The following is a 12,409-nucleotide window of genomic DNA, read 5'->3' as shown; positions in this document are numbered from 1 at the left end:
TTTAATAGCCAGTGGAAAATACTTTTTCTCTTATTCGGTGAATTAAGTCCATTTACATTCCAAGATAAAACTTTGCACTCCATATTCATAATCTTGTTGCTGGTAAGTCCTTTTCATTGTCCCTTATAAACTGTTCCATCTCTAATTCAGATCTAATGCGCTTTTTTGCTCCTCCAAATTCAAAAGACACTCCTTCTGGTAGTTCCCATCTGTACCTTATTTTCATGTCCTTCAGAATCTGAATTAGAGCTTTATATTTTTTCCGATCCAACAACACCGATCTGGGTAATTCCTTCATAATAATAATCGTCTTGCCATCAATCTCCAATGGATCTTGAAACTGTTTAGTCACAATCTTCTCTTTTATATTTCTGGTCGTGAATTGCACAATCACATCTCTTGGTAGTTTCCTCTGGGTCGCGATTCTTGAATTTACACGATATACCACATCTAGGATAGCCACAACTTCCTCCTCCTCCTTCCCCAGGTATTCAGCTAACACCTCAGCGATCTGTTCTTGAGCTGTCTTTCCTTCCACTTCCGGCAAGCCGCGAAACCTCAGCTGCTTCTCCATATGTTTACTTTCCGCAACCGCCATTCTCCCCCTCATCACCCTCATCTCTGTTCGTTGCGTATCTGCTAAGTTCTCCACCGCACTTTCCACTACCTTGACTCTTTGCTGTGTTCCCTGCAGGTCATTTTGCATTGTTTCCATACCTTTCTTCACTTCTGCCAGCTCTTTTTTTACTGTCTCTTTAACCTCTTTAACCTCTTTCACCAACTCCGGTTTCATGTCCTTGAGCTCCTTAATCACTTCTAAAAGTTTTTTATCCAAATTCTCTATCGCCGATTGCCACTCTTTTTTCGACATCGTGGGGCTTGCTTTGGCTCGCTCCCACGAGTCCGCTCTCTTCCTTAGCTCCGTGGCGTTTAATTTAGTGTCCTTTTAGTTTAAATGTCCCGGTCTTTCAAAAAAAAAACTTTTAAAGAGTCCAAAATGTCGGGCGTCTTTTCTCTATGGTTCCTCTATGATTTTTGTAATCCAATATTGCTTACTTCCTCTTCCGCTGAAGCCGCGGCTCTTCCCCTTTCAAAAATGGCGATTCCCTACTTCCTGCCCTCCGGCAAGGGCCACTTCTCTCCAGCAACTCTATTGTTGTTATGTACTTCCTGTTTCCCGACTTCCCACAGCAGTTCTCGCGATGGTGAAACTTTCTCACAGCCTGATATCTCCTTCTAGCCACAGGTATTCAAAACAATAGTCCAATTTCTTTAATAACTTCGTTTAACTTAGTCCTTTTTTTAATATAATTCTTGCCGGGTCCTCCCCTCCTTATACTTAGTCTGTTGCAGTTTAAAAGTCTGCTTTAATTCTTCTTTACTTTACGTAATCTGTCCCGTTTCAAGAGATAATGATCTTTACCTTCTCATTCACTTTCCTTGGGTTGTAATCGCTGTTTCAATCTTAAATTCCCATCCACTCTTCTTTCCCCTGTTGAAGCTTGGGCATGTAGGTCTTATGCCAACCGCATTGGCACCAGGACTGCCGCAGAGATTGTAGCCAACCTGTCTTAGGGTGGGACCTCAAGGGTCGGGAGAGGATCCGTTGCGTAGGACCCCCCCCTCGCCCAAGATCAACGCGCCCTGAGGTACTGTTCTCCTCCTGAGAACAGTTGGCCGTGGGCTTGATTTTGCCCTGCCGGCCGCTTAAACGGCAGCCCGGTCAGCTCCACGATTAGAGCTGCGTTAGACCTCCATGGATCCCAAACCGGAAAAACATAAATTCTTAAAGTCTATAATAATAATGTAATATATATCTATATTATACCTATCACATCTCTTTAATTATCTTAACAATCTACACTAACTATATTGCTTATCTTAATTAAAAATATAAAAATTATATAAGTAATAATAGGTACATATACTAACTAAAAAAAACTACATATATATATGTAACATACTATTCCTTACATACCAATTAACTATATTATCTATATTTCACATATACTCCCTATAACCTTATTACTCATAATTATACTCCCCTGTAAATATACTATACTAATCCAATAAAATACAATAAAATATACCCCTTTTTAACCTTAAGTTTCTATCTCCCCTACTTCTCCAAAGACCACAGTTTCCCCTTCATGTCCCACTTTTTCTCCACATATTTCTTAATTTTTTCCCAGCTTAATGTATAGTCCAATTCTTCTTGTTCTTTCAATTTCCTTGTTAATTTGTCCATTTCTGCCATATTCAAGACTTTCAGAATCCAGTCTTCCATAGATGGTATCTCCTGAGTCTTCCACATCTGTGCATAACACATTCTGGCCGCCGTAATCATATAAAACACCATAACTCTGTCCATTTTATCAAAATCTTCTAGGTTCATACATAATAACAGCAATTCCGGGATTTTATTTATATTCCTTTGTAAAATATCTGACATAACTTTAACTATATCCCCCCAGAACTGCTTAGCCTTATCACAAGTCAACCACATATGATAGAATGAACCTTCATGCTGTTTACATTTCCAACATTTATCAGACATCTATTACCATTGGCCAACTTCTTTGGTGTTAAATACCATCTATACAACATTTTGTATACATTTTCACACACAGTGGTACATGCTGAAATCTTAACTACATTTTTCCATACCTTTTCCCAAGCTTCCATTGAAATTTCCTTATTACAGTTTATTGCCCATTTGACCATCTGAACTTTAACAACTTCCTCCTCTGTAAACCATTTCAGTAATATCTTATATATTTTAGAAATTATTTTCTTCCCCCCCTGAAGCAAACAATTCTCAATCTCAGAGTTTTGTAGTCTAAAACCATTTTTCCTTTTGTCTTTCTCATATAGATCTTTTATCTGCATATATTGAAACCATCCATATTGGAATGGCAATTCTTCATTATCTTTAAACATATAGTTATTCTGTTGTATCTCAAGAATTTCTTTATATGTCAACCAGTCTTCCTCTGCATATTCTGTTCTTGGATTTACTACTTCCGCAGGCATAATCCACATTGGTATAGTCTCTTCTATATATTTCTTATATTGAGTCCATACAGCAAACAAGCTTCTTCTTACATAGTGATGTAAAAACATAGTCTGCTTTTACTTTGTCATACCATAGATATGCATGCCATCCAAAGAGTTTATTATATCCTTCCAATGCTAACAACTTCACATTCTTCAATGTCATCCATTCCTTTATCCAGTCCAGACATATCGCTTCATGGTGTAATTTAAAATTTGGTAATTGTAGTCCTCCTCTATCTTTCGCATCATAGAGTACTTTCATTTTAACTCTGGGTTTCTTTCCAGCCCAAACAAAGTTTAACATCGTTCTCTGCCACTTCTCAAATTGTTTACTGTCTTTAACAATAGGTATTGTCTGTAGTAGAAACATCATTCTTGGAAGAACATTCATCTTAATTACTGCAATACGACCTAACCATGACAAGTTCATTTTATTCCATCTAATCATATCTTTATCTATTTGTTGCCATAACTTGTCATAGTTATTTTTATATAAGTCAATATTCTTCACTGTCACTTCCACTCCCAAATATTTTTTCTGGAACTGCCCTCATGCGAATCTGTCTGTCCATTGCTTTGCATTCCATCATCACTATTCTTTCGCCCATACCCATAGTCTCATTCTGTATAGCCTCTGTTTTTTTCTCCCCATCCTGCACCAACTGCTGCATTTCTTGCACCTTTTGTTGGGTATTCTGTAAATCTGTTTTTATTGCCTCCATCTCCTTTTTAACTTCCATAATTTTCGATTTGATTGCTTCTTTCATTTCCATCATTAAATTTTGCTGTAATTTTTGTATCATCTCCCGAATCTCTTTATTTCCATCTGTTATTTTCTTATCCAAATTTTCAATGGCAGCCTGCCAGTCCTTTTCTTTTTTGGAGGCCATCGGACTTGCCTTAGGTCCCCACAAATCAGCTCTCTTTCTTAGCTCCGTCTTCTTTTTAATTCAAATCTCTTTTTTTTATATATCAAAAATTTTTGACGTTTGCCCTCAGTTAAAATGGCAATTGAGGCTTCCCTTGCCCTTAAAATGTCAGGCGATGTTTTTCTATAGTTCAAAATGTCGGGCGATCTTTCTCTATGGTAATACAGTCACACCGATGATCTTCCCTTACTTTCAATGGTGAATCCTCTACTTCCGTTTCCTTTCCCTTAGTTTCAATGGTGGGTACTTCACTTCCTCTTCCAGCTTTGTTTTTCTTCTGGGTCCTCCTGCTCTTCCTGACCTCCCTCGCCGCTCTTTCTCTCTATCTCCTCTCCGTCTATTGTTCTCCACTTCCTGTCTCGCAGCACGCCTTCCAGTTCCCACGATCTGCCCACCGCAGGGAGGCGGAGCCGACCAGGTGGTTCCGCCCCAGGCGCCTGATGGACCCAGATAGGTTCCTCACGGAGCTTGGGCCATTACCCGAGGCACTGGCTCACGCCCTGGCTGAAGAGCTGGTGGCTGCCTGGGATAGGGCGGCCGCTGGAGATTTGGACCGTGTTGTGCCTTTGCGGCCTCTGACCCGGTGCCGATCCCGAGTGGCCCCCTGGTTTTCTGAGGAGCTGAGGGAGATGAAACGCCGGAAAAGACGCCTAGAGAGTGGTTGGAGGGCCAGCCGTTCCGATTCTGACCGGACACTGGTACGGTCTTATATTAAGACCTACCTAGGGGCGATAAAGGCGGCGAAATCCAATTATTTTTCCGCTTTGATCGCGTCTGCAGATAATCGCCCAGCCGCCCTGTTTAGGGTGACCCGCTCCCTACTTCACCAGGGAACGCGGGAAGACCCTTTGCAGGGCAGGGCTGAGGATTTTGTCCAATATCTGCACGACAAGATCGCTCAGATCCGGGAGGTTCTGGACTCTGACTGGGTGGATATAGATGGGGGGACAGAGGTGGGTCGTGTGAATGTCATCTGGGAAGAGTTTGACCCTGTGACTCCCGAGGACATGGACAGGATACTGGGTAGGCTTAGCGCTGCTACTTGTTTATTGGACCCGTGCCCCTCCTGGCTGGTGGTGGCCTCCCGGGAGGTCACACGAGGCTGGCTCCAGGGAATTATTAATGCTTCTCTGCGAGAGGGTTTCTTCCCAGCGGCCCTAAAAGAGGCGTTGGTGAGGCCCCTCCTCAAGAAGCCTTCCCTGGATCCGGCTGTATTAGCAAACTATCGTCCAGTCTCCAACCTTCGTTTTGTGGCGAAGGTTGTTGAGAGTGTGGTGGCGCAACAACTTCCCCAGCACCTGGAGGAAGATGTCTATCTGGATCCGTATCAGTCGGGCTTCAGGCCTGGACTTAGTATGGAAACGGCATTGGTCGCATTGGTTGATGATCTCTGGAGGGCTCGGGACAGGGGTTGCTCCTCTGTCCTGGTCCTATTAAACCTCTCAGCGGCTTTTGACACCATCGACCATGGTGTCGTGCTGCGGCGGTTGGAGGGGCTGGGAGTGGGGGGCACTGTGTTGCGATGGTTCTCCTCCTTCCTCTCCGACCGCTCACAGTTTGTGCTGACAGGGGGGCAGAGGTCGACCCGGAGGCACCTCACTTGTGGGGTGCCTCAGGGGTCGGTCCTCTCGCCCCTTCTGTTTAACATCTATGTGAAGCTGCTGGGTGAGATCATCCGTGGTTTTGGGGTAAAGTACCATCAGTATGCTGATGATACTCAGTTGTACATCTCTACCCTGGATCACCCCAATGATGCCCTTAACGTGATGTCCCGGTGCCTGGAGGCCGTGCGGATCTGGATGGGGAGAAGCAGGCTCAGACTCAACCCTTCCAAGACTGAGTGGCTGTGGTTTCCGGTGCCCCGTTATAGCCAGCTGGTTCCATCGCTGTCTATTGGGTCGAGATTTTGGCCCCCACAGAGAGGGTTCGCAACTTGGGTGTCCTCCTGGATGCACGGCTGTCGTTAGAAGATCATGTGTCGGCCATGGCCAGGAGGGCTTTTTATCAGGTTCGCCTGGTTCACCAGTTGCGTCCTTTTCTGGATCGGGACGCCTTGCGCACAGTCACCCATGCCCTCGTTTCCTTCCATCTGGACTACTGTAATGCTCTCTATATGGGGCTCCCCCTGAGGACCTCCCGGAGGCTGCAATTAGTGCAGAATGCAGCCGCGCGGGTGATTATGGGAGCAACACGGCGTGCCCATGTAACACCTCTCCTGCACGAGCTACACTGGCTTCCGGTGGTCTTCCGGGTGCGCTTCAAGGTGCTGGTTACCATCTTCAGAGCGTTCCATGGCTTAGGGCCTAGGTATTTGCGAGACCGCTTGCTGCTACCGATAGCCTCCCACAGGCCGGTACGCTCCCACAGAGAGGGCCTCCTCAGGGTGCCGTCGGTCAGACAATGTTGGCTGGTGACCCCCAGGGGGAGAGCCTTCTCTGTTGGGGCACCTGCCCTCTGGAATGAATTGCCCCCGGAGATACGTATGGTCCCTGACCTACACACCTTTCGCCGTGCCCTTAAGACGTTATTATTCCAACAAGCGGGGCTGGCCTAAATGTGTTTTAACTGAACTGTCCTGTTTTGAGTTAAATTATTTAATATGTTTATTTTATATTCTTAGTGTTTTATATTTGTATGTTTTACTTTTGCTGTACACCGCCCTGAGTCCTTCGGGAGATGGGCGGTATAAAAATTCAATTAAAGTAAAGTAAAGTATCTCCCCAACCACAGGTATGCAAAACAATATTCTTCTTAGTTCTTTTTAACTTTTTCTCGTTCTCAAAACTAAATTGCTCAGTCTTTTAAAATACTTTTTCAGCTTGGTAACTCAGTCTTTAGTTCTTTTAAAATTTAAGTCTTTATTCAGTAAAACGGTCCGTTGGGGGAGATAGTAATCTTAACTTAATAAAGACTTCTTGGGATGTACTCACTGCTTCAAACGTCCAAATCTGTTCAAATCCGTTCCCGAGGCTCGGGGAACAAAGAGCCTGTGTTAATTTAATGACTCCCAAAGCTGCTGCAGAGATTTTGGCTGCCCTTCTCCGAGGAGGATCTCAAGGCTTAGGGGAGAAGCCTTTAATTCAGAGCCTCCCACCCGCCGAGACCCTTCACTCTCAGGGCTAAAAGCGTTCTTGCCGGATTTCTGACTAAAACCTGGGGGCTGTGGGCGATCTGAAGGCCCCACCAGCCCAAAAAACAGCACCTCGGATGATCCGGAGCTACGAATCATGTCGGTCTCTCCATTACCCGGAACCGGAAGTCCCCATTCTGCTTTCTTTTCATGGGGGTATGGGGGCTGTGTGTGTGTGCTGCTTTGAGTTCATTCTCTTTTCTTTTCATGGGTTTGGGTGAGGCTGTGTATGTATGTATGTGTGTGTTGCTTTCATTCTTTTGTTGACTGAAGTTGACATTGTTATTTTTCCCACAGCTTTTGAAAACAGATAGGTTCTGTGTTAGTTAAAATATCAGTTATGGTTATTCCAGTTTTATGCTAGGAATGGATACCTGTGTCCAAGTCACAGAAGGCTTTCATCAATATATTCATCAGCATATAGGTGTTCTTATGTCTGAATAGCTGTAACTCAAATGGTTCTCCTCACCCTCAGCTGATTAACATCACTGAAATTGCAGTGGACATATTAAGGAAGGAAGTTAAAGAAGTTTTTATGAATATTGTTTGTCTGGGACATTGGAATATTTATGAGCTTTTCACAATGTCACAACAGCTTAGCCATTGGTAGAGTTGGCAGGCAACAAAAAAAGCCATTTTAAACTAAGTATAAATCTAATGCAGCTAAAGTTAAGTATCTTCTTTTGAATTGCTCCAGTAAAGCAAAACTCCCAGAAAATATGAAAATTCAATATTCATTAGATTAGGAATTTCAGACTCTGTGGAATTTTGAGAAAGAATTTTGGATTTTTTTTCTATGCTGGCAGAGGGAATCTGTTAGAATTTAGATTTGTGAGATGGGTTTTGGATTTTTAGAGGCTCCCTCCTTCTTACATATTTTAAAATACGATTCCAAAGAAATGAAATGTTTGGGAAAGAGAATGCAAGATTTCCCTTTTCGTAAAGGATACAGAAAGGGCGGAAAAAACCCTTTCTCATAATAGTGTAATTTTCCGACATTTATCTCGTCATAATGCATTGTGCTGGGTTATGGGAAGCAGCATCACTTCCGGGAAGTGGCATCACTTCCGGGAGTGATGTAACTTCCAGAAGTGACATCATTACACATTTCTGGGAGTGTGCACCCACTTTGCGTGTGCACATGTGGTAATAGAGAGTTCCACCACCTCTTTTCCCAGAAAAAAAGCCCTGGTGATGTGGCATGGAGATTTTCAGAAGCACTATCTCCCTTTTTCAGATGCAAGAATTAAAGAGCTTAGGATAATGCTGCATTTGAAAAAGCGTTCTCTACTCAGTTGTTGGGAGGGAAAGAAGTAGTTACTCTAAAATCTGGAAACATCTACAATGTTTTACAGAACTGTTTCCTAGAAGCAAAGTTTTAGTATACATGCAGCCAGTCATTAAAGCTCATTGTACTCTTTCCAAGTGTTTTGATGTTATAACCAGTTATTTTCAATTACAGATTTTACTACAGGAGCAGAACTTGGGGATAAGGTATAAATTCAATGTTCCCATCTCTCGTACTGGCAGTGGTGACAATGAAGTTGGTTTTTCATGGAATCATCTACCTTGGTCGGAATGTTCTGCTACTTGTGCTGGAGGTAATATGTTTTCCAACAAAGATTAAGGTGATGAAAAACGTATTTTAGTTGGGGTCAAATATAACTAAAAAAATATTTCAGATATTCTTGAACGCATTAGTGTCCCCCCATTCTTATTGTAAAATATATATATATTACAAACATTAAAGATATAATTATATATATATTGCATTTTGAAATTGTGATTATCTGTTTAGATGACCATCAGAGGAACAGTATTCAATCAGTTTCACAAGCTTTCTTGAAAAATATTTTTGATAAGACTCGTGAGGAAAATGTTAGGAGCCTGATGTTTAAAAGGTGTATAGATGTGTTATGCCACTTCAAGATGGCCGCCCAAACTATACATGTTAAGAACTTCCTGTTCATCTTTGTGGCTTTTGTGCAATCCCACACTGGGACTGAACATGTGCAAGCCAGCCACAAAGAAGATTTCCAGAGCTTTCTGGAAGACTAGGAGCAATCCCTCTCCTTCCACTCAACCAGCACACTGGGGCAAGGTTGCAAGGCCATGCCTCTGGGTGAGCTGGCCAGCCAGCAAGCCCCCATGATTAAGGCTGGCATGTTGTTTGCCTGTTCTGGAGTGGGGCCTTACACCTCTGTGTTACAAAACTACAGATCAATAAAAAATGGTGTCAGCAGACATAGGTTTAAACCCAGAGAAGCCATCACTTCTAGCTGGGATCTAAGAAGCCCTTTAGTCCATAAAAAAACTTCGTTTGCCATTCCTGTCATATATTCATTTGTTCCAGCATCCTACTTACCCGTCCAGTATTCTTTAAAGATTTTTTCTTTTTTAGTTCTGTAGTAAATAGTCCTGTAATGAATAGTTGCCAACAAACCTGGAAAAGAATTCCTGTGCCTTTAATAGAGGCTTAACATGTAGAGATGGACAGTTGAAGCATTTTATGGCATGGGGATAAATAACATCACCTGATGAATAACATCTCATTAAGCCTTTATTAAAGGGACAGGGCATTTTTTTCTCCATGTGCTTGTCAGTCCTATTAGTGAGTCACATTTCTAGAGCTGATAGTACCTAGATAGTACTATCTGTCCTAGATAGTACCATTCAGAATACCAGTTTGTTGTAGTGGTTAAGAGTGGCAGGACTCTAATCTGTAGAACTGAGTTTGATTCTCCACTCCTCTTCTTGAACCCAGCTGGGTGACCTTGAGTTAGTTAGAGCTTCTAGGAGCTCTCTCAGCCCACCCACCTCACAGGGTGATTGTTATGAGGATAATAATAACATACTTTGTAAACCACTCTGAGCAGGTATTAAGTTGTCCTGAAAGGTGGTATATAAATTGAGTGTTATTATTATTTATTATTTAATGAGTGTTTTTAACATTACAAATAACTTCTTAACAATAGTGTTCAAGGTAAGACTGTGTGCTTCCCTTTTTCTAAGAGGAGAACTACACAAGATGAGTTACTAGAGTTCTACACGTGTCTGCTTACCTTAGGGTTTGATGGGAAGTATAGGCGTCCTTGTAGCTTTAAGTTTAACATTTACAGAGTGGCAGGGAGGGAAGTGCAGGCTTTGGGCCGGCGCCCCCTTCCCCTCTGCTGGGTGTGTGGAGGTTCGGAGGCCCTCTCCTGATCCCCCTTCCTCGCACAGCAGATAGGGCACCTGGATGCTGCTAGCACGGATTTGGGCAGGGGCCGGGCAAAGAGGTCAGCAGACAGGGTGTCCGGAGCATCACTGCATCTCCCCCCCCCCACTCGCCTGGCCCCCATAGAGCGCCACCGGGCTATGCAGTTCTGGGCCGTGCAGCACGGCTTTGGGCGGGGGCCAGGCGAGCGGGGGGGAAGGCAGCAATGCTACGGCCTTACACCGTGCCGGCATGGAAGCACATGCCACATCGCTGCATCTCCCCCCCCCCCCCGCTCACCCAGCCCCTGCAGAGCTCTGCCAGGCTATGCAGCTCCAGGCCGTGTGGCGTGGTTTTTGACGGGGGCCGGGCAAGCGGGAGGGAGATGCAGCGAAGCTCCAGGTGCCATGTCTGCTGACGCCTTCACCTGGCCCCTGCCTGAAGCCACGCTTGCAGCTAGCAGTGGCCAGGCGCCCTATCTGCTGTTTGGGGAAGGGGGGGCAGGAGAGGGCCCCTGAAACCCCACACACACACACCCAGCAGTGGGGAAGGGGGGCACCCAGCAAGAGCCCAATGCCTACACTCCCCTCCCTGCCGCTCTGTAAATGTTAAACTTAAAGTTGCAAGGACGCCTACACTTCCTAAGCTTCCCATCAAACCTTGAGGTAAGCAGACACGTGTAGAACTCTAGTAACTCGTCTTGTGTAGTTCTGCTCTAAGAAATATTTTTCTAAAAAGAATTTGCCCATAACCTCCATTTTGGTTCCTTTTTCCTTTTAAATGCATGCTTATACACTCTAAGTTAGTCCCTGAGCAGTGGTTAAAGGAAAAGAAAGAACACAAGATAACTTTGAAGCCCCCAATATATTACTGACATAGGCCAAGATCCAGAGAATTCTATTAGTTGTAACACTGTTAGAGGTCTGTGGTAGGTAAGTAGCCTTCCTTCCACTGCCGATATATTGAAGCGCTTACAAGTGAAATTTATTACATTTTATTCAGAATTATAGGCATGCTTTCAGGCCACAGGGAAGAAGAAAATGTAGTTCATATTTTTCCATTTGTAGGTCGTCTTCAATAGAAAATTTCAACTCAGCCACAAAAAATGTTTATGGACTGTGGAATAGATGCCTATTACTGGGCATTTATCTCAAATATTGAGATGAAAGGAGCTGTGAAGTTATTTTTTATGTGCTGTGTGACATTTTCAGGAAACATATTAAATAAAATTGATTGCTACTACTACCAGTGTGATACAGTGGTCCGAGTGTCAGACTAGGATCCAGGAGGCTCAGATTTAAATCTCCACTCTGCTATGAAAGCTCAGTGGGTGATTTTGGACTAATCCCACACTCACAGCATAATTTACTACACAGGGTTGTTGTAAGGATAAAATGGAGGAAAGGAGAACATTGTAAGCCACCTTAGGGCCCCATTGAGAAGGGAAGAGTATAAATAATGTAAAATAAATAAAAAATACATGCTTTTATAGTAAGCTTTTATCTCCTGATGCATCTGATGAAGACAACTGTGATTCTTGAAAGCTTAGGCTACAGTAAAGTTGGTTAGTTTTAAAGGTGCTACTGGACTCTTTTCTGTTTTGCTACTGCAGACTAACACGGCTAACTCCTCTGCATCTTTTATCTCCTGTATTCTTAAAAAAATCTTTACAAGTATCCTGGAGAAATAGTATATATAACTTCTTTTCTCTAGGCAAGTAACTGAATCTTTTAGATATTTTTGTGGTAAGATTGAGTTAGTAGAGAACCTTTATATGTTTTGATTAGCTTGCTAGAGTTTTACTGTCAACATTGGATGGATCCAAAATACTAATAGTGGAATGAAGCTTGTAAATCTGGAGAGCTGGGTTTGATTCCCCACTCCTCCACTTGAAGCCAGCTGGGTGACCTTGGGCTAGTCACAGTTCTCTGGAGCTCTCTCAGCCCCACCCACCTCACAGGGTGTTTTGTTGTAGGGATAATAATGGCATACTTTGTAAACCGCTCTGAGTGGACATTAAGTTGTCCTGAAGGGTGGTATATAAATCGAATGTTGTTATTATTATTATTATAAAATAGGATTTTCTAGCCTTGTCCT

General features: G+C 43.3%; 1 protein-coding gene across 1 annotated transcript in view; it reads left to right on the top strand.

Annotated features, from left to right (window-relative positions):
* ADAMTS6 (ADAM metallopeptidase with thrombospondin type 1 motif 6) overlaps positions 1–12,409 on the top strand; it is a 275,919-nt gene that overhangs the window by 227,044 nt on the left and 36,466 nt on the right. Inside the window, exon 19 of the mRNA XM_054986105.1 lies at positions 8,579–8,717. Coding sequence (XP_054842080.1) covers positions 8,579–8,717 — 139 coding nt within the window. The remainder of the gene's footprint in view (positions 1–8,578; positions 8,718–12,409) is intronic.

Source organism: Eublepharis macularius, chromosome 8 (assembly GCF_028583425.1).
Source record: "Eublepharis macularius isolate TG4126 chromosome 8, MPM_Emac_v1.0, whole genome shotgun sequence".
Lineage (NCBI taxonomy): Eukaryota > Metazoa > Chordata > Lepidosauria > Squamata > Eublepharidae > Eublepharis > Eublepharis macularius.
Note: the sequence above shows the minus strand (reverse complement) of the source record. Positions and strands in the feature narration are given on the sequence as shown.